The sequence below is a fragment of the Capricornis sumatraensis genome, chromosome 2, assembly GCF_032405125.1.
Source record: "Capricornis sumatraensis isolate serow.1 chromosome 2, serow.2, whole genome shotgun sequence".
Lineage (NCBI taxonomy): Eukaryota > Metazoa > Chordata > Mammalia > Artiodactyla > Bovidae > Capricornis > Capricornis sumatraensis.
In genome coordinates this window covers 189,912,830-189,932,454 of record NC_091070.1, presented here as the reverse complement: position 1 = coordinate 189,932,454, position 19,625 = coordinate 189,912,830, and the positions used below count along the sequence as shown (strand labels likewise).

The 19,625-nt window shown below is 42.3% G+C and overlaps 1 protein-coding gene across 1 annotated transcript in view; it reads left to right on the top strand.

Annotated features, from left to right (window-relative positions):
- The window catches only part of C8A (complement C8 alpha chain), a 76,463-nt gene that overhangs the window by 19,599 nt on the left and 37,239 nt on the right, over positions 1-19,625 (top strand). Inside the window, exons 2-7 of the mRNA XM_068966287.1 lie at positions 148-250; positions 5,869-6,013; positions 7,376-7,523; positions 13,016-13,205; positions 17,052-17,252; positions 18,971-19,211. Of these exons, the coding sequence (XP_068822388.1) occupies positions 148-250; positions 5,869-6,013; positions 7,376-7,523; positions 13,016-13,205; positions 17,052-17,252; positions 18,971-19,211 (1,028 nt within the window). The remainder of the gene's footprint in view (positions 1-147; positions 251-5,868; positions 6,014-7,375; positions 7,524-13,015; positions 13,206-17,051; positions 17,253-18,970; positions 19,212-19,625) is intronic.

Below are 19,625 nucleotides of genomic sequence, written 5' to 3'. Positions count from 1 at the left end.
CTCAATAAAGCTGGGGAAAAATTCAGCATGTTTACATATTATTAAGATGCCATCATATTAAAACACCTTTTCACATTTATAATTACAGAAATTAAAATGATCATGATAAAAAATAAAAAACTGAATCGAGGTCCTCCGTCTCTTTAGGAGAGTTAGTCGAGCTGTTGAGAGTTTCACCCCGACAGCTGTCTCCTGCCAGCTGGACAACTGGGCAGAGTGGACAGACTGCTTTCCGTGCCAGGACAAAAAGGTGAGACATTAATAACCAATTCTGGAGCATTTAGCATTTCAATTGTGTAGTATGCATCCAAATGGGGATAAGCAGTTGGCACTATAAATCTAGAAGTCTGGGGAGAAAATGGGTCTAGAAATAGGTATTCAGAAGCCATACACACATGACGGTGGAACATATTTCTGCTTCTTCTGATTTTGTCTGTAAGGCATTTGAATGAGGCTACACAGACATGTATGTTATGGCTTAGATGGAAAAAAGTAGCCTTCCAGACATGGGTACACTGATCCCCACTGGCCCCTCTGGGCCTTGGCCAACCTACTGTCCTCTAGTGAGAGTCATCTGGAGGGACCAATGACGGGAACAAATGCCAAGCTGTCCATGACCTATGGAAAACTGAGATAAACCAAAGCATGCCACACAGGGTGTTTCTGAGGATTTCACTTTCATGCACTGAAAAAGGCTGACATGCCCAATGAACAGATGTATATCTATCTTGCCCACATAAGCGGTTTTAATTGGTCCAAAATGATTGCTAAACTCAGTAGCATAAGGGGGATGTTGGGTGCACTCTGCTCTGGCAGGGAGAAGTATTACAGCTCTGTCTTTGTTCAGAATCACTGGCCTATCATGACAGTAAAAAGACTACGTTCCATTCTGTTTTCTTAGTATTTGAAAATCTCTGCAGATAACACACCCCTTCACTGGATACAGGGGTGGGTGTACACCCCCTTATGTGGTACACCACTACCTGAGCCTTGTCTACTAGCCTGTTGCTGTAAGCCTGTGTTTCAGCTTGGATTGAACAGCGTAGATTCTGGTTTGCACCTTAATTGCTGTGTTGTTTTGGACATATCTTTTACCTTTTCTGTGCCTCTGATTCCTAATCTATAAGTGAAAGTAGGAACAGTATGTACATCATAGAGTTTTTGAGAACATCAAATGAATAATGCATACAAAAGCGCTTTTCATGGCATCCGGCACACAGTGGAAGTGAAAGTCGCTCAGTTGTGCCTGACTCTTTGTGACCCCAAGGACTACACAGTCCATGGAATTCTCCAGGCAAGAATACTGGAGTGGGTAGCTGTTCTCTTCTCCAGAGGATCTTCCCAACCCAGGGATCGAACCCAGGTCTCCCACATTGCAGAAGGATTCTTTACTGGCTGAGTCACCAGGGCACATAGTAAGTGTTTAATAAATGTGAGCGGTTTTACTTCCTTTCTGTGTCCTCCTCTCTACCCCTACTCCCTCTGCCTCGAATCAAGCCCTGTTCTTTTCTCATTTGACCTCTTACAGACTCTGCGGATGGTTCTCCTGCCTCCAGCCCCCTCCTCAGGGAGACAGGAAAGTGCTCTGGGAAGATCTGATGACAGTGATGGAAACACCATTTGGACCTAGTTTATTCGACTCTGAAGTCTAGAATTTATGATCTTGCCTCTCCCACCTCTGGGATATGCCAAAGAATTTTAGGCATTCCGGTTTAAAAATATCTGTCCCCCAGTTCTCATTCTGCTCTGACATTCTGGATTAATTTTCTGAATCTGCTGTGAGAAATGCCACAAACTGGGTGGCTTAGAACAGCAGAAATGCATTCTCACACAGTTCTGGAGGCCAGAAGTCTGCAGTCGAGGTGTCAGTAGAGTCAGGCTCTCTCTGGAAGCTCCAGAGGAAAAGCTGCTCTTTGCTTCTTCCAGTTTCTGGGGGCTGCTCGCTCCAATCTCTGCTCATCTGTCTGCACCACTCCCTCCCCTCCATGTGTTTCCCTTATGTGTATAAGTGGAATCCCCCTCTGCCTTCCTCTTACAAGGACACTGTGATGCCATTCAGAGTCCGCCTGGATAATCCAGAGTAATTTCTCCAAATTAATGATGTCTGCAAAGATCCTTTCCCCAAATAAGGTAACATTTACTGCTTTCAAGGATTAGGACTTGATTTCTTTGCGTGGTCATTATTCAATCTATTATACATTGAAATAACATCCTAAAGCTACATTTTTCTCTTGTGTTACAGTTTAGATAGCAGATAGCACAGGTGAATGACTTACAGTTTACATAAACATTGATTACTTTCTTAGTGATTCAAAAAGTCATGTCTTTAAGGGAATTCTTAAAATGATTGTTAAATTCTGTTAACTATTTTATTGAAAGGCCATCTGAGTTTCTTTTTGTTAATATATTTCTTCCTCTCAAAATCTCCCAAAGATGTGCATTTCTGAAAAGAAACATTGTCTACTAGGTAGTAAAGAAAGTTATGTCTTAATGATACCAACCATGGGCAATGGCACCGTGAAGTCCCTGGGGAAGTATCCTTATCAACCTGTCTGCAATACAATGTCTTTATTATTTGATAACAACCTAGAAACTAGGGAGTGGGTGGGAATGAACCTGATGCCTGCACCAGCATTCCAAGTATAGAAACCACAGGAAGGATGTTAATGACAATAACAGTGGCCATTTATTAAATAATTTCTGTAGACCAAGGACTGTGCTAATGCTTTAAATAAATCATCTTCTTTATTTGACTTTGGCAGCCAGTAGTGTGTGATAGATCCGTCCTACCCTTTGCTTAGGCCGCCCATTAAGAATGCAGCAGAGCCTCAATTTAAAATCTGGCCAGTCTGATTCCAAAATGCCCATGAATCTGAACTGTATGCCTCTCCTGGAGCTATATGGAGAGTAGTGAGTGATATTAGTGGTTACCTAATCCAATACCTTCTGAGTCATAATTGTTGCAGAGTAGTCCAACAGCTACAAGGATGATGACAAAGTTGACAGCTCTTATTACTGGGCACACACCAGAATGGAACAGAGAGCTGATGTCTTTACCTGCGTGATCACTAATCTTCAGAACACTCTCAGATCTCTCTCATGTTATGGATGAGAACACCGAGGGGCAGAGGAATTAAGGAATTTATCCAGTGACACACACACTGTGAGTTGCAGAACTGGAATTCTAACCCAGTTTAAGATGGGATCATTAATAGAATGTAACCTCCTAGATTTGTGAGCATTAAGTGAGATGAACAAGGTAGAGGGACTTTCGTGTTGGTCCAGTGGCTCAGATTCCACACTCCCAGTGCACGGGCCCCAGGTTTCATTCCTGGTCAGGGAACGAGAGGGCTTCCCAGATGGTGCTAGAACCTGCCTGCCAATGCAGGAGACATAAGAGACATAGGTTCAATTCCTGGGTGGAGAAGATCTCCTGGAGGAGGCATGACAACCCACTCCAGTATTCTTGCCTGGAGAATCCTATGGACAGCAGAGTTAGTCATGACTAGTGACTTAGCCCTCACGCATGCACACAGGAAACTAGATCCCACATGCCACGAACTGAGAGCTTGCTTGCCTCAACTAAAGATCCCATATGCTGCTCCTGAGACCAGGCACAGCCAAATAAATAAATACTAATATTTTTTAAGAGAATGTAAAGTGTTTAGCCAATAGGAAGCACTCAATAACTGGTAGCCACCACCATCATCATCAACACATAGGTAACTGCAGGTCCCATAACTGATGAAGGTGTTTTAAGGGCAAGGAAGAGAAGAGAACTGGCTCTATATTGGTATGACAAGCTCTCTCGTATTCACTGTATTGTGGAACAAGAATGTGGGAAGACACGGAAAATATCTTCTATTCCCACATTGACCATTAATTATAATCTCTTCCCACCAAGTTTACAGATCTGCCATCGCTGTTATTAAGTGACAGGCACGAAAGGCAGATGGACTGGTTGGAACCTCACTTCTTTTTGCTACAACTGCCTCTTTGCTAGGCAGCAGTCATGTAGGCAGAAGTGAGCAAGATGAAAGAGAAGGGAAGTCACATTGCTATGCACTCATCCCTGGAAGCATCTGGAAAAGGCTGCATTGATAATGGTAAAGATGTAGAAAACATTTCTGCTTAGTAAGTACCAATGATATGCAAGGCACAAGGCTACATGGTCTCAGACCTCTCGCTTAGCTCTCACAAAACCCTCTTGAGCTAAGGTATCATCACAACCACTTTATATATTAGACAACAGATGCTCAGAAAAGATAAGCGGCTTGCTCATGGACAGTTGGTAAGTGAATCTGGGGTCTGAACCCAAGTGGGTCTAATTTGGGGCTAATTTCATCCCTGTGCTCTTCCAACTATAGGACACAGATGGAGGAATCATTAGTAGTTATGATTAGTGAATCAACTAGGTCAACCACCTCATTTTACAGATTTGGAAACTGAGGCAGACAGTACCAGGCACTGATACTGTACACAGTGAGTCAGGGGTAGATTCAAGTCAGGAACTCAATTCTCTTGCTTTTCAAGACATTGCCTTCCTATTTACTTACTTACAGTCTTGAAGGCAGGGCCTGTGGGCTGAGCCAGTATAAGAGGCAGCAGAAAATATGGTGCTGATTGACACTCTGTATGAAGCTATCTATACCCCCATGTTCTGTGTTGTTATATTTTTTCATCTCGTCAACTAGACTCTGAGCTTCTCAAAGACAGGGATGGAAGTTCAATTTCTTGGAATATCTTACTGTCCATCTTCCTCCTTATACACTGGTACCTCATACTGTACACCCTATAGAAAACAGTAACATAAAAGCATTGAGCCCAAGATTGGTATGCATTTTATTCTTTCTATCCTTCCTTCAGCAAGTATTTATTCATCTGCCATCAAAGCTGGACACAGAGGCTCAGATGGTGTCTTCAGAGCTCTCTTTGTCTCTCAACCTCTTGCGTGGGCTCTTTCTACCTCATAGGCAACATGATCACTTGATACCAGGCAACTTCATCTAAAAACGAACTGTCTTTTCCAAAAGTTCTGAAAGAAAATTCCCAGAGAGGACTATGATTGCCATAAGGCTGAGTCATGAACCAATCATTGTGACTTGGCAGATATGGGGCCCTGGTTTCCCTGCCTCATTCTTATCCACACAACCCTGTGACTAAGGGGGTGACATCACCCCTACCTGAATCAATGAGATATGTCACAAGGAAAGAGGAGATGCCATGAGCAGAAAAATTTTTACAAAGGAGAAGAAATAAACATCTTCTAAAAGTGCCTCCCATGCAATGCATCATAGATCAAATGCTAAGTATATGAAGCCAAATAAGACAGTAAGAAATAAAGTAAGTAGTAGAAGTAGAAATTAGGTCCTCCCTTTGGCAGCCCTAACCCCATATGAAAATTGTTCCTAAAATAAGGAGATAGGTAAAGTAACAAGTAGACAATAACAACCTTGTATGACAAGTGCTAGGAGAGAGGGTTCATAGGGAACTGAGAATATATAACTGAGGTATAGAAGGTTTTTTTTCCCCAAGAAGGTAAACCATGAGTCTTAAAAGATGAATAGGTACTAGCTGGTACTGTCAGAAAGAGAAGATGGAGTTCCTTCCTGACAAGGAGGAAGACCCTAGAAATACCTAGTCCAGACTTCTCATTTGATGTTTGGAGGCCCTAATTCAATATTCCAGCTGATGACAACCTCTGGTTGAACATCACCATTTATGACTACTCATCCCCTCAAAAGACAGCTTTGCAGGGAGCTCTCAATCATTAAGACAGTCATTCCTTATGTTGAGCTGAGACCTGCCTGCACCAATCTCGGTTGATTGATAAGAAAATGAATGTGTCTGTTTCCAAATCTGATTTAGTACAGATACCGGAGCCTCTTGCAGCCAAACAAGTTTGGGGGAACCATCTGCAGTGGGAATGTCTGGGACCAAGCCAGCTGTCACAGTCCCACAGCTTGTCTGAGTCAAGCACAGTGTGGACAGGATTTCCAGTGTAAGGAGACAGGTGAGTAGCATCTCAGCAGGATAACAGCTGTGCCTGTCAAACTTAATGTACAAAACAGTTCTCCAGGAGCTTGTTAGAATGCAGAACTCCAGAGCCCTGGAAGTTATCATTCTGGAAGTTTTGGATGGGACCTAGGAACCCGAATTTGAAGCCAAGCCAGCAATCCAAGTAACCTTGATACAAGTTTTTGGGAACATATGTTGATTTTAAAAAGGTACAATCCATCCATTCATTGAATAAATATTAATTGAGTGCATATGATGACCAAGTAATGTGCTACCGGCTGGTGATGCAGAGATTAAAAAATTCATGTGCTTGACCCTCAGTACTCCTAGACTCTTTGGGAGACAGACCAATGAGCCATCAATGACAATATCCTGTGATAGCCAGTGTAATCAGTGTATGTATAGGGTCCACTGTGCAGATTCTCTGGCAGGGGGTACCTAAATCTGCTTTGGAGAGTCAGGGCAGGCTTCAACACGGTACTGGAACTGAGACTTAGAAAATGAACAAGTTTGCTAATAGACAAAATGTGCAAATGCACAAGGGTTTAGGAACTTGCAATCAGCCCAAAATAAGTGCTCTGGGAAGAGAGGCAGGGGACGGGCCAGGTTTTTAACTGGGGACCACATGGTGGCATTTGGAGACAGAGGAGTGGGGAGACGCTGGAGGGTGCAGAGCATTTTAGACCCCTGGGGCTGTGATGTGGAGACTGAATAGAGAGGAGGAGCCTGGGGCAGGGTCTGAGCTGAGGGCCTGCAGGTGGGAGACAGCGAGGCTGGGAGGAAGGTGGAGGCAGTGAGGATTAAAGGAGGATCTGGGACAGCACCGAGGACTGAAGGGCTGTTTCAGAGATTAAACAGATCCAGTGGTCATGTATGGATGTGAGGTTTGGACTATAAAGAAAGCTGAGCGTCAAGGAATGGATGCTTTTGAACTGTGGTGTTGGAGAAGACTCTTGAGAGTCCCTTGGACTGCAAGGAGATCCAACCAGTCAATCCTAAAGGAAATCAGCCCTGAATATTCATTGGAAGGACTGATGTTGAAGCTGAAACTCCAATACTTTGGCCACCTGATGCGAAGAGCTGACTTTGAAAAGACCCTGGGAAAGATTGAAGGTGGGAGGAGAAGGGGACAACAGAGGATGAGATGGTTGGATAGCATCACTGACTCAATGGACAGGAGTTTGAGTAAACTCCGGGAGTTGGTGATGGACCGGGAGGCCTGGCATGCTGCCATCCATGGGGTCAAAAAGAGTTGGACACAGCTGAGTGACTGAACTGAACTGAACTGATACGGATCGTGAGGGAGGGGGAGGAGTCCTGGAGGCTCTAGAAGCATCCACTGCCTCTCCTTGCTCAGGTCGCTGCCTGAAACGCCACCTGGTGTGTAATGGAGACCAGGACTGCCTGGATGGCTCTGACGAGGATGACTGTGAAGACGTCAGGATTCCAGAAAATGACTGCAGCCAGTATGACCCAATTCCAGGATCAGAGAGGGCGGCCTTGGGGTGAGTCACTGCCCACTGGCTCTGTGAGTCTGGGGCATGATCTCCCATCAGTCATGAGTATTGGTTTCAGGGAAACAAGAGGGTCTTTGGGAGGAATTCCTCTAGAGTGCATCCTGAGAGGCCACTGTCCCTCTAGTGTCTTAAGTTCATTCAGGCTGCTCTAACAAGCTACCACACACTGGGTGGCCTATAAACAACAGAAATTTATTTCTCAGACTTCTGCGGCTGCAAGTCTGAGGTCAGGGTGCCAGCCTGGCCAGGTGGGGGTGTTCTTTCAGTTAGCAGTCTTCTTGCTGTGTCTTCCCATGGTGGAAGGGATCAGGGTGCCCTGTGGGTTTCCTCTGTAAGAGCAGTAGCTCCATTCATGAGGGGTCCACCCTGATGACCAAAGCACCTCCCAAAGGTCTCCGTCTATATACCACCACATGGGGGGGTTAGAGTTTTAGCATATGAATTTGGGAGAGGGCACAAAGTTCAGTCCATAACAGGTGACTTGCTCAGTCCTGTTTACATGACACAGCTCCTGTTTTCCCCTCTATGTCTCTATCTGCATATCCTTCTTTCACCCTTTCCCACTCTACTGCTCATTCCTCTTGCCCCAATTCCATTTCCAAGGCCCATTTACATTTTCTACGAAGGCTTCCAGTATTCCCCCAAATAACTCTTCTCTGACTAAGTGCACTTTCCAGTAGCCTTATTCATACTCTGCTTTGCACTGCAGTTGCTGATACAACCAAGACATGGCAAGAAAATGGACTTTAAAGGTGAGACACTGTGGAGCTTGAATTCCCACTTTGCGACTGCTGACTTACACCTCTCAGGACACATCTTTGTTTTTTTTAATCTGTTGAGATCCAGTCATCCTTGATTGTAACTTTACTTCATTGTATACATTATGTTTAGGTTCAAACCCACGCACACAACACTTGCCTTTCTTCTGAGATTTCATAAAGTTAGTTCCTTTTTTCTGGAATATCCTTCCCTATATTCCTATCTGGTTACCTTTTTACCTAGTGTTATGCACTGAGTTGTATCCCCCTAAAATTCATATGTGGAAACCCTAACACCTATGTGATTATATTTAGAGATAGGGCCTTTACAGAGGTAATTAGGGTCAAATGAGGTCATAAGGGTGGGTCCCTAATCCAACAGGACTGGTATACTTATATGAGGAAGAAAAGACACCAGAGAGCTCTCTCTCACCACATGCACAGAGAAGGTACCATGTGAGGACATGGTGAGCTGCTGGCTATCTGCAACCCAGGAAGAGAGGCCTTATCAGAAACCAACCCTGATGGTACCTTTCTCCTAGACTTCCAGCTTCCAGAACTGAGAGAACATAAATTTGTCAAAATTCTTTGAGTCACCCAGACTTGGGTATTGTATTGCGTGTATTTTGCTACGATAGCCCAGTTAAGACACCCAGGCATCATCTCCTCCAGCTGGTCTTTTTGACAACCCCTCTCCTCCTCTCAATGCTGTTTAGGCTGACAGTCCCCTCCTACTGCTCCTAGCATCCCTGTGTGTCCTCCTCTCCCAGCACTTAGCCAACGGGGCAGAGACATCTGTTTCCCAGCTGAGGGATCCCTCATCATCTCTGCTTCTCCAGCACCCAGCACAGGGCTGCGCTTATAGTGACACATGGCATTGCTAGTCTTTGCTTTGGGCCTTGTCCCCTAACTTGAACATAAGCTCTTTGAGGGCAGAGGCTGCTCTGATTCATGTTTTTCATCTCCTCAGCCTGTGTATCAGAGCTTTTCCTAGAACAGGCTGTCACTGAGCATTGATTGCAGTGAAACAAATCAATAGGAGCAGCTGGATCTTTGCAGATGAGGAGACAGACAGAGGTAGTAATCATCACACAGCAGCTGGGCCATGTGGCAGCCCACTCCCAGTCACGTGTGGGTTCTGTGACGTGCAGCGCTCATTCACGGTGCTTTAATCACCTTCAGATCACAGCCCACCTACCAGATAGGGCAGAATCCAGTAAATGCATGTGGCCACACATGCATGAAAAGATGAGCAAGTATTTGTTTCTTTTGGACCAATAATATTAATTTTCTGGACTACCATAACAAAATGCCACAAACTAGGTGGCTTAAAGCAATAGAAACTTTCTTCTCAGGAGGCTAGAAACCTGGGATGAAGGTAGGATTGCTTTTCCTGAGGCCTCCCTCTGTGCCTGCTGAAAGGCCGTCTTCTCCTGGGTCCTCACAGTGTCTTCCCTCTGCCCATGGCTGTGCCCTAACTTCCTCTTCTTGTAAGGACACCAGTCATATTGGATTAGGGCCTTCCTTAACAAGCTCATTCTACCTCAGTTGCCGTGTTAAGGATCTTATCACCAAAATACTGTAAATTTCTGAGGGTTGGGGAGTCAGGACTTTAACATCTGAATATTGGGAGGGCATATTTCAGGCTCTACCACCAAAATCTTGATTTTGAAAGTGACTATGGGATGCAAAGAGTATGAGCATGAAATACTGAGGTGCTGACTTGGAAAACGACTACCTCCTTATTGACAAAAAGATCTCAGACCATGACCCGGATCTCGTGTGATTCCATCAGGAGAATTTAAAATATAGTAATACTTGTAGGGTCGAGTACTTTGCTCACACTGAATACTGAAAACAGCAGAAAGGGGCCACCTCCACTCCCAACAGCTGACATTATGGTGTTTTTTCTATTCATCTTAGAGGCCTTTCCTGATATTTTATTTTTTTCTTATTTAGGCATTTCCCAGCTTTTAATTTTTATTTATTGTTACAAAAGTAATCACTATTTGAGGTAAAAACTGAACTTTTTCCTTTACTGTCCTTAACCTTGTCCCACCCATTTACCCTCTCTCTCTTCCTTCCCTGGAACTGACCCTTGTTAAGTTGGGACTTCCCAATCATGTAAAAATGCACTGCCAACATATACTGTATGGAAAGAATTCAATTAAATGTATTGTGTATTATAGGCATAAGTATATTTTATATAAATATGATTAGACTATACATACTGCCCACAACTTGTTTTCACTTAATATTTTGAAGATTTCCTACCATATCATCTATTGTCTTTTTCTAAGCAACAATGTAGTATTCCATAACAAGGATCAGCAAACCACGGCCTAGGTGCAAAATTCAGCCTGCAGTCTGTTTTTAAATAAAGTTTTATTGAAACACACCTTTTGCCCTACAGTGGAAGAGTTGAGCAGTTGCAGCAGAAATCTACACAACCTGCAAGGCCTAAATTATTTACTATATGGACCTTTGTAAAAAAAAATTAAAAAAAAAAAAAGAAAAACAAAACAATTTCCCAATTCTTCTATAGTGTAACTGTATGATAATTAAATTACCTCCTATGGAACTGAAAGATAATTAGATTATTTTCCCCTTTTCCCTTTCATAAACAGTGCTGCAATGAATATTTTCATATATATAATTTTGTACACATGTATGAATATTTCTGCAGAAGAAGTTTCTGAAAAGTGGAATTTCTCTCTTTTTATTTCCACCAGGGCTTCTGCAATCAGATTTTCCAAATATACATAGGCTTTACTTATGGTTAGAGATTGCAGTACAATCTTGGAGCTTATGGTTCTTTTGAGTTTTTCTTTGGTCCATTAGAGAGACTGTATTTATCAGCTATAGGCAGCAACATGTCCCATAGGTGGAAAGATAGAAATTGCAGGGTAAAGAGTAAGAACCTAGATTGTAGTGTCCAAAAAAAATCTAGGAAAAAAATCCCAGTTCTGACTATAGGCAAGTTACTTAATTTTTCTGAGCTTCAATTTTCACATTTGCAAAGTTGTTATGAGGTTGAAAGCTAATGTATACTAAATGTCTATTAAAATGTGTATTCAATTCATCACAGCTATTATTACATCACTTCCACTAATAGGAAGAAAGAGATGGAGAAAGGCAGAGAAGAAGGAAGTTTACTTACATTGAATTCCTACTATACGCCAAGTGCTCTATAATTATCCACTTATTCTTTTGAAGCAGGTTCTATTCATAATCCTTCCCCTGCTAATTTGCCTTTGTGCTTTTTCACAAAGGAAATAAACAAACATGACGTATGCTATGCCAGAGGCAATCACCGAATGCCCTGGGAACACAGAGGAAGGACAATTATCTGTCCAGGATAATCAAAGGTGATACAGAGGAGGCAGCATTCGAGTTGGGTCTTAAAGGCTGAACAGAAGTTTGAGATGAAAAGAAAAGTAATCATTTTATTGTCTACAACATAAGAGGCTAAGATTGTAAGGTCTTTGAACTCTTAGTCAAGTTTCATGCTTTTGTTCAGTTAACTTTCTCTTTTCAAGAAATTAAAGCTGTCTTTCACCTGTTTCACATTATTGTTACCTAAATATGGTTAAACCATCCATGACCTAAAACAGAGGACTTAGGCAGATAGACGTGAAACACCCTCAGAGAGGGAAGTATTAGAAAATATTTCTGGAATGGTATTGGGCCAGGGGAAAAGAAGAATTACTATCAAGTGTATTTCTGTTTTACCCTAATGCTCTCATTTAGACTTCACTAAATGACACTTTTACTATTCTGTTCTTCAAATGAGGGAAATGATCTTCAGGAAGTTTGCAGAAACTTTCTACAAAGTCACACAGCTAGTAAATGACAGAGCCAGAAATTAACCAGGTGTCTCCCTGACTTCTGGAGAAGGAAATGGCAACCTACTCCAGCATTCTTGCCTGGAGAATCCCATGGACAGAGGAGCCTGGTGGGCAATACCGTCCATGGGGTCGCAAAGAGTCAGACATGACTTAGCGACTCAACTCCCTGACTTCACACTGTGTTTCTCCATGCTGCCTAGAAGACTACAGCCTTTCTGAGGATTAGATCATCAGCTTACCACTATGAACTATACTAATATTTCAAAGTTAGTTTTTAGCAGCAGAACTTCTTCTGAAATAATACTAACAAAAACCAGCAACAGCAACATGTTTTTAATATTTCATATGAGTACTATTATGATTCCTTTACTTGTTTTAACTCATGCTTAACTCTGTGAGGGCAGTAGTATTAGCTGTTTTTGGTTTTTTTTACAAATGACTACGCTGAAACACAGAGAGATTAAATGATCTGCCCAAGGTCAATCACACAGCTAGATGTGGGAGAGACAGGAAACAGGTCTGGACTGTCTAGTTCCTGGGCTCAGAATTTTGATAATCATGCATATTCTTCTTCAGTTTACTCAACAAATATTTAGGAGGGCCTCCTATGTGGGAGCCCTGTCGTAGATGCTGAATGACGTTGTCTGGCTGATCCGGTTTAAGGGAAGGTGGGGGCTCATGCCCAGCCCACTTGGTTTCCCACCTTTACCCAAAATGGCCCATAAGGTACTTCAAGGAAACCTAGTGCCTCACATAACTCAGTTGGAGAAACACTGCTCAGCCTACCAGTTACATCAATGTGCAGAGGAGATTTTGTGTTATTCTTTGCTTTTCCAGTGCTCTCTCTTAGAAGGTGCTTTCCTTTTCAATTTAGGTATAATATCCTGACCCAGGAAGAAACTCAGAATGTGTATGATGCCAGGTACTATGGAGGCCAGTGTGAGACTGTATACAATGGGGAATGGAGGGAGCTTCAGTATGACCCCACCTGTGAGCGTCTCTACTATGGAGATGATGATAAATACTTCCGGAAACCCTACAATTTCCTGAAATATCACTTTGAAGTAAGTCTGAACGGGGTGCTCACAGGCCACTGTGGCAGGGAGGCATGGAGGGGAAGTCTATTGGTGAAGACAGGATGACTTGCTTTGGAAGATTTTACTTCCTATAGGGCTTGCTGGTGGCTGAAGCTCCCAATGCACCTGCTCCCGCACATGCTCAGGGCTGAAGAGTCAAGGTCAGGGCCAGGGAGCCTCTGTAAATGGGACTGTACTGTAAATGGGACCACCTCCACTAGATCTCGGTTCTGGTCCTAAAGCAGTGAAATAGACTGAGGCCCTATTTTCTGGGCTGCTAGTCAGAAGCCCTATTTCCAGGTTTTGACACTATTAGAACAGATGTATATCAGACCTTGAGCAGCTCACTGTCCCTCCCCAGGCTCAGGTTCCTAAGATGTAAAGTGGGGGCAAGATAGGAGGTGGCTGTGGGTCCTGAGACCTGCGCCCCTCCTTCCCCGAGGGCAGGTCTTCACTGATGACCTTCATCTCTTGGCTTTCTGTACATGATTTTGTTGGAAGAAAAGGTTCTGCTCTCAAAAAGTGCTTGAAAACTGCTAAGGTTCCCTAAGATTCTCCACATCTTTAAAATTCTGCAGTCTCCTGGTCACCATGGAGCTCACAGTCAGCTCCAGGGCCTGCTCCTAACCATTCATTTCTCTGCCCCTCACCCTGTGGGTGAGCCATCTACACAGCACACCTCACTGCAGGCTTACTAAGTGTCCCCTCCTACTTTCACACAAATTCTCCCACTGAATCCTCATTACAAGACAATGGAACAGATACTACCATTGACCCATTTTAGATATTAAAGACAATCTCTTTAACAAGTGGTGCCGGGAAAACTGGTCAACTACTTGTAAAAGAATGAAACTAGAACACTTTCTAACACCATACACAAAAATAAACTCAAAATGGATTAAAGATCTAAACGTAAGACCAGAAACTATAAAACTACTAGAGGAGAACATAGGCAAAACCTCTCCGACATAAATCACAGCAGGATCCTCTATGATCCACCCCCCAGAAAACTGGAAATAAAAGCAAAAATAAACAAATGGGATCCAATTAAAATTAAAAGCTTCTGCACAACAAAGGAAACTATAAGCAAGGTGAAAAGACAGCCTTCGGAATGGGAGAAAATAATAGCAAATGAAGCAACTGACAAACAACTAATCTCAAAAATATACAAACAACTCCTACAGCTCAATTTCAGAAAAATAAACGACCCAATCAAAAATTGGGCCAAAGAACTAAATAGACATTTCTCCAAAGAAGACATACCGATGGCTAACAAACACATGAAAGATGCTCAGCATCACTCATTATCAGAGAAATGCAAATCAAGACCACAATGAGGTACCATTTCACACCAGTCAGAATGGCTGCGATCCAAAAGTCTACAAGCAATAAATGCTGGAAAGGGTGTGGAGAAAAGGGAACCCTCTTACACTGTTGGTGGGAATGCAAACTAGTACAGCCACTATGGAGAACAGTGTGGAGATTCCTTAAAAAACTGGAAATAGAACTGCCTTATGACCTAGCAATCCCACTGCTGGGCATACACACCAAGGAAACCAGAATTGAAAGAGACACGTGTACCCAATGTTCATCGCAGCACTGTTTATAATAGCCAGGACATGGAAGCAACCTAGATGTCCATCAGCAGATGAATGGATAAGAAAGCTGTGGTACATATACACAATGGAGTATTACTCCGCCATTAAAAATAATACATTTGAATCAGTTCTAATGAGGTGGATGAAACTGGAGCCAATTATACAAAGTGAAGTAAGCCAGAAAAAAAAAAAAACCCACCAATACAGTATACTAACACATATATATGGAATTTAGAAAGATGGCAATGATAACCCTGTATGTGAGACAGCAAAAGAGACACAGATGTATAGGACAGACTTTTGGACTCTGTGGGAGAGGGAGAGGGTGGGATGATTTGGGAGAATGGCATTGAAACATGTATACTGTCATGTAAGAAATGAATCGTCAGTCTAGGTTTGATACAGGATACAGGATGCTTGGGGCTGGTGCACTGGGATGACCCAGAGAGATGATATGGGGAGGGAGATGGGAGGGGGGTTCAGGATTGGGAACTCATGTACATCCGAGGGGGATTCATGTCAACGTATGGCAAAACCAATACAGTATTGTTAAGTAAAATAACAAATAAAATAACAAAAAAAAAAAAGAAAAAAAAATCCCAGAGACTTAGAGGGATAAATGTCAGGCCCAATAGGTAGCAGAGACAAGATTTAAATCCAGATCTATCTGAACTAAGCCTGGCTATACAGCATTTAGAAGAGAGGTTAGATGATGCAAATTCTTTCTGCATCATATATATTCTATCTACATTCTATCTATAGAGAGATGATAGGATGCCAGGACCCTGAACAACTATCTAGTCACATCCTTCACCCTCCCCCGCTCAAGTTTCTAAAAAGAAAAATATTGACAGAGGATACGGCTAGGCTTATGGATTCTGTTTTAAGAAGTTGGTTCCCACTGTCCACAACAGCTAAGAAGTGGAAGCAAATGTCCATCAGCAGAGGAAAGGATGAAGAAGACGTGGTACACATATACAATAGACTATTACGCAGTCATAAAAAAAGAATGGCAATGCCCTTTGCAACAGCATGGTTGGAGCTAGACATTATCACACTAAATAAGCCAGGCAAAGATAAACATTATACGATCACTTACATGTGGAATCTAAGAAATTAATACAAATCAACTCAAGCACAAAGTAATAATAGATTCACATACACATAAATCAAACTTAGGGCTACCAAAGGGGAAAGGGGAAGGGGAGAGATAAATCAGGAGTATGGGAGTAGCAGATGCAGACCACTACATATAAAATAAACAATGAGGATTTACCGTATAGCACCGAGAACATATTCAATGTCCTGTAATAAACGATAATGGACATGAATCTGAAGCTACATACCTGAAACTAACACAATGCTGTAAATCAACTATAGTTACACTGAAAAAAAGAAGCTGGCTCTCCCCAGCCCACTTCCACCTCTGTCTTCAGGTCTAAGTGAGCCAAGCTGGGAGACAGGCTCTGCCGTTTTCCTAACCGGAGGACGGTCTAGGGCCTATGTGTCAGGCAAGATAGACTGGGCTCTGCTGTGGCAACAAAAGATTCTGCAGTCTCAGTGCTTAAAACAGTAACGCCCCTCTTCTGCTATTCATTCATCCTAACATGGAAAGGAAACTCTCATCATCACAGACACTCAGGACCCAAATTAATGGAGCCTCCATCTCATCACGTGCTCTTGTGATTACAGAGCGAACTACCCATGGGCTCCTAACCCTCACTTCCTTGGCTCAAGCAGAGCACATGACCAGACCTCAGGTCAAGCTGGCTGAGAAATGCAATCCTGGAATGAAATAACCAAACACTTTTGGGTGGTCCCTAAGCATACCTCTTCTTAGAACTGTCACCACCTGCCTGCCTTTGCCTCTAGTCCATGCCTAGATACGGCTTTCTGTATTTCCCCACTACAGAGTCAAGCAGGAAGGAAGGGTGTCTATCTTCCTATCTTCTACACAGGAAGGATGAGCCCTCTGGAAAGAAAGAAATGCACAGAACATTATAACGTTTTATCAGAATCATGTGTGTATGTTTAAATAAATATTTTAGTAGTACCACTAATTACTAAGCACTGCTGAATTTTCTGCATTTTAGTATCAATTTGGAATAGCCTTTTTAAAGGAGTATTTATAATAATCTGAAACATTGGTTATTTACAGAGAAAAGATTTAAATATTACCTATGAATTGGAATATAACTTTATGTGTACAAAGCTAACATTATGTGTTTCCTCTCAGGCCCTGGCAGATACTAAATTCTCTTCAGAGAAATATAATGACGCAAATGATCTTCTTACTAAAGTGAAAAATGACAATTCTGTGTCAAAAGGATTGACCGTTGGTGTGAGCTCTACACACGACCCAGTCATGGTGACTACAGGTGTATCCACGTCACAAGATGCTTCCTTCTTAAAAAAGTTAAGCAAGTATAATGAGAAGGTATTAAAACATAATGCCCATGTTGCACACTATCCCATAATCTGTGCCGAACACGCACTACCTTAACTGCATTAAAAAGTACAGTAGTAATTGAACCTTCATTTGCTTGTATAATTGGAAATGTCTGATCAGTGGTAATCATGTTTGTTTTCTTATTACACTTTCACATACAGAATCATCACAAAGGGAATACATTGCATGATAAGACCAGTACTCTTATCATTTCCCCATCCTTTTTCACGGTTACCTGGAGCATACAGGGAAATACTTAGAATGGTAATGTCTTAAAGAGAAACAGCTAAGCCCTCTAAACTAGACTTGGAAGAATTCTACAGCAAGCCTGGCTTTTCCAGGCTTTTCCATAGATTGGATGGCTGGCCTGCTCAATGAATCTTTCTTCATCAACCATTTACTACTAATTGCCTATTATCCTGTCTATTATCAGGCAATGTTTCCTTGAGGAAGTCAGGGAGTCTGACTTAACTGATATCTAAAGACTAGTACCAGCTGTCTGGATGAAGTGAGGCAGAAGCTAAGAGAAGGTTATTCTCAGCCTGGGAAAGAGCATGTGCAAAAGCCTGGAGATGAGAAACTGCCTCACACAGATATGGACTGAAAGGACTTCCACTGTCTGAAGCCCGGGTGGGAAGGGAAAACAGGGAGTGATATGGATGGAGAGGCAATCAGGAGCCAGAGCAATATTCATTGAATTGATCAGAAATTTACCCCAAAGCCTCAAAACATTGTACCAGAACTTGGGATTTACAGAGGACTCAAAACATGATTTTACATGATGAAAAAAGTTATGAAAGTTAACTTTGTTAACAAATATAAATTACATTTTGGAGCTTGGCCACAAATAAGCTATTGATCTGAAGGGAAGTGTTGTTCTGAGATACAACTCTCAGGGTAATGCGGACTTTTCAAAAACCAGGTCGTTTCCTTCAACTTTCACTATCACTTTGGAACAAGGGTTACATTCTCTGCAAGGAAAGTGCATGCATAACCCACTTCCTGTTAAACCAATCCAACCTCACCCTGGTCCTGTCTTTTTTTTTTTTTTTTAATATCAGGATCCTGCATTTCTTGATTGCTGAATGGTATAAGATTACCACTAAAATATAAGCTCTATGAGGGCAGGGACTATCTCATTCAAGATCATGTTCCCTGCACCTAGCAGAAAGCATGTGATGACAGGCACTGTTAGGAATTTGTTCAATGAATTAAATGATATTGGCAGTTCACAATGTCATCAAAATATTCCTAAATCCTTAATCTTTAATGGATGCCTAATACTTATGTTGGAAGTTGCATACTGCTTCTGCTTCAATTAGAGAAAGATGTGGAGGTAAGAGTGGGCTGAGGGCAGGGTAGAGGCAAGGAACACAGTGAAGCACACTGAGATAATGAACCCAGGAAGGGCTGATGAGAACTTGACCTGGGTGGCATAGTAGGAAAGAGATGAAGGCACAGGAGAAGCCAGGTACACACTGGTGCCTAATATATGCTTGCAAAATGTAGTAATCCCCCCTTATATATATTTATATACATATATGTGTAAGTATATCTATACCTTTACATATAATTCCCACAGTTATACGTAGGTGTATATATATCTGCAGGTACTAAATGCTGACCTTTTACGTGATCTCATGTGGTAAAATATATACTCTCTGTGTTCTTTTCTCTCATTTAATGGTGGTCGTTGTTGTTGGCAGAAATACATCTTTATGAGAATTTTCACAAAGGTGCAGACTGCTCATTTTAAGATGAGGAGGGAAAACATCATGCTGGATGAAGGCATGCAGCAGTCACTAATGGAGCTTCCAGAGCAATACCACTATGGCATGTACGCCAAGTTCATCAATGACTATGGCACCCATTACATAACGTCTGGATCGATGGGTGGTGTCTATGAGTATATCCTCGTGCTTAACAGAGAAAAAATGGAAACAGCTGGTAAGTAGAATGGGTGTGCGACGCACATGGTGTTCAATGTGTACACCAGACGTGGTGAGCAGTTTTCTAGTCACTGACTCTCAGCCACGCGTGATCTCACTTAGTCTCCATGACAACTCTCTAAGGTAGCATTGGTATTATTATTTATAGAAACTTGAGGTTCAACAGGGTGAAGTGGCTTGCTAGGAAGCACCACAAATAGAGTTTGAATGCAGACTTGTCTGGCTGTCCAAAATCATGCATTTTCTATGGCACCATAGTTATCTCTTTAATAATAAAGGGTCTCTGGGGTTTTGCTGTTTAAAATGTTAAAACATTTTAAATGTAGATTATTGGTGGGTAGAACGGCCATCTAAGCAGTCGGTGATGGCAGAAACCTAGAGTCATCCCAGACCCTCCTTCCCCTCCATCCCT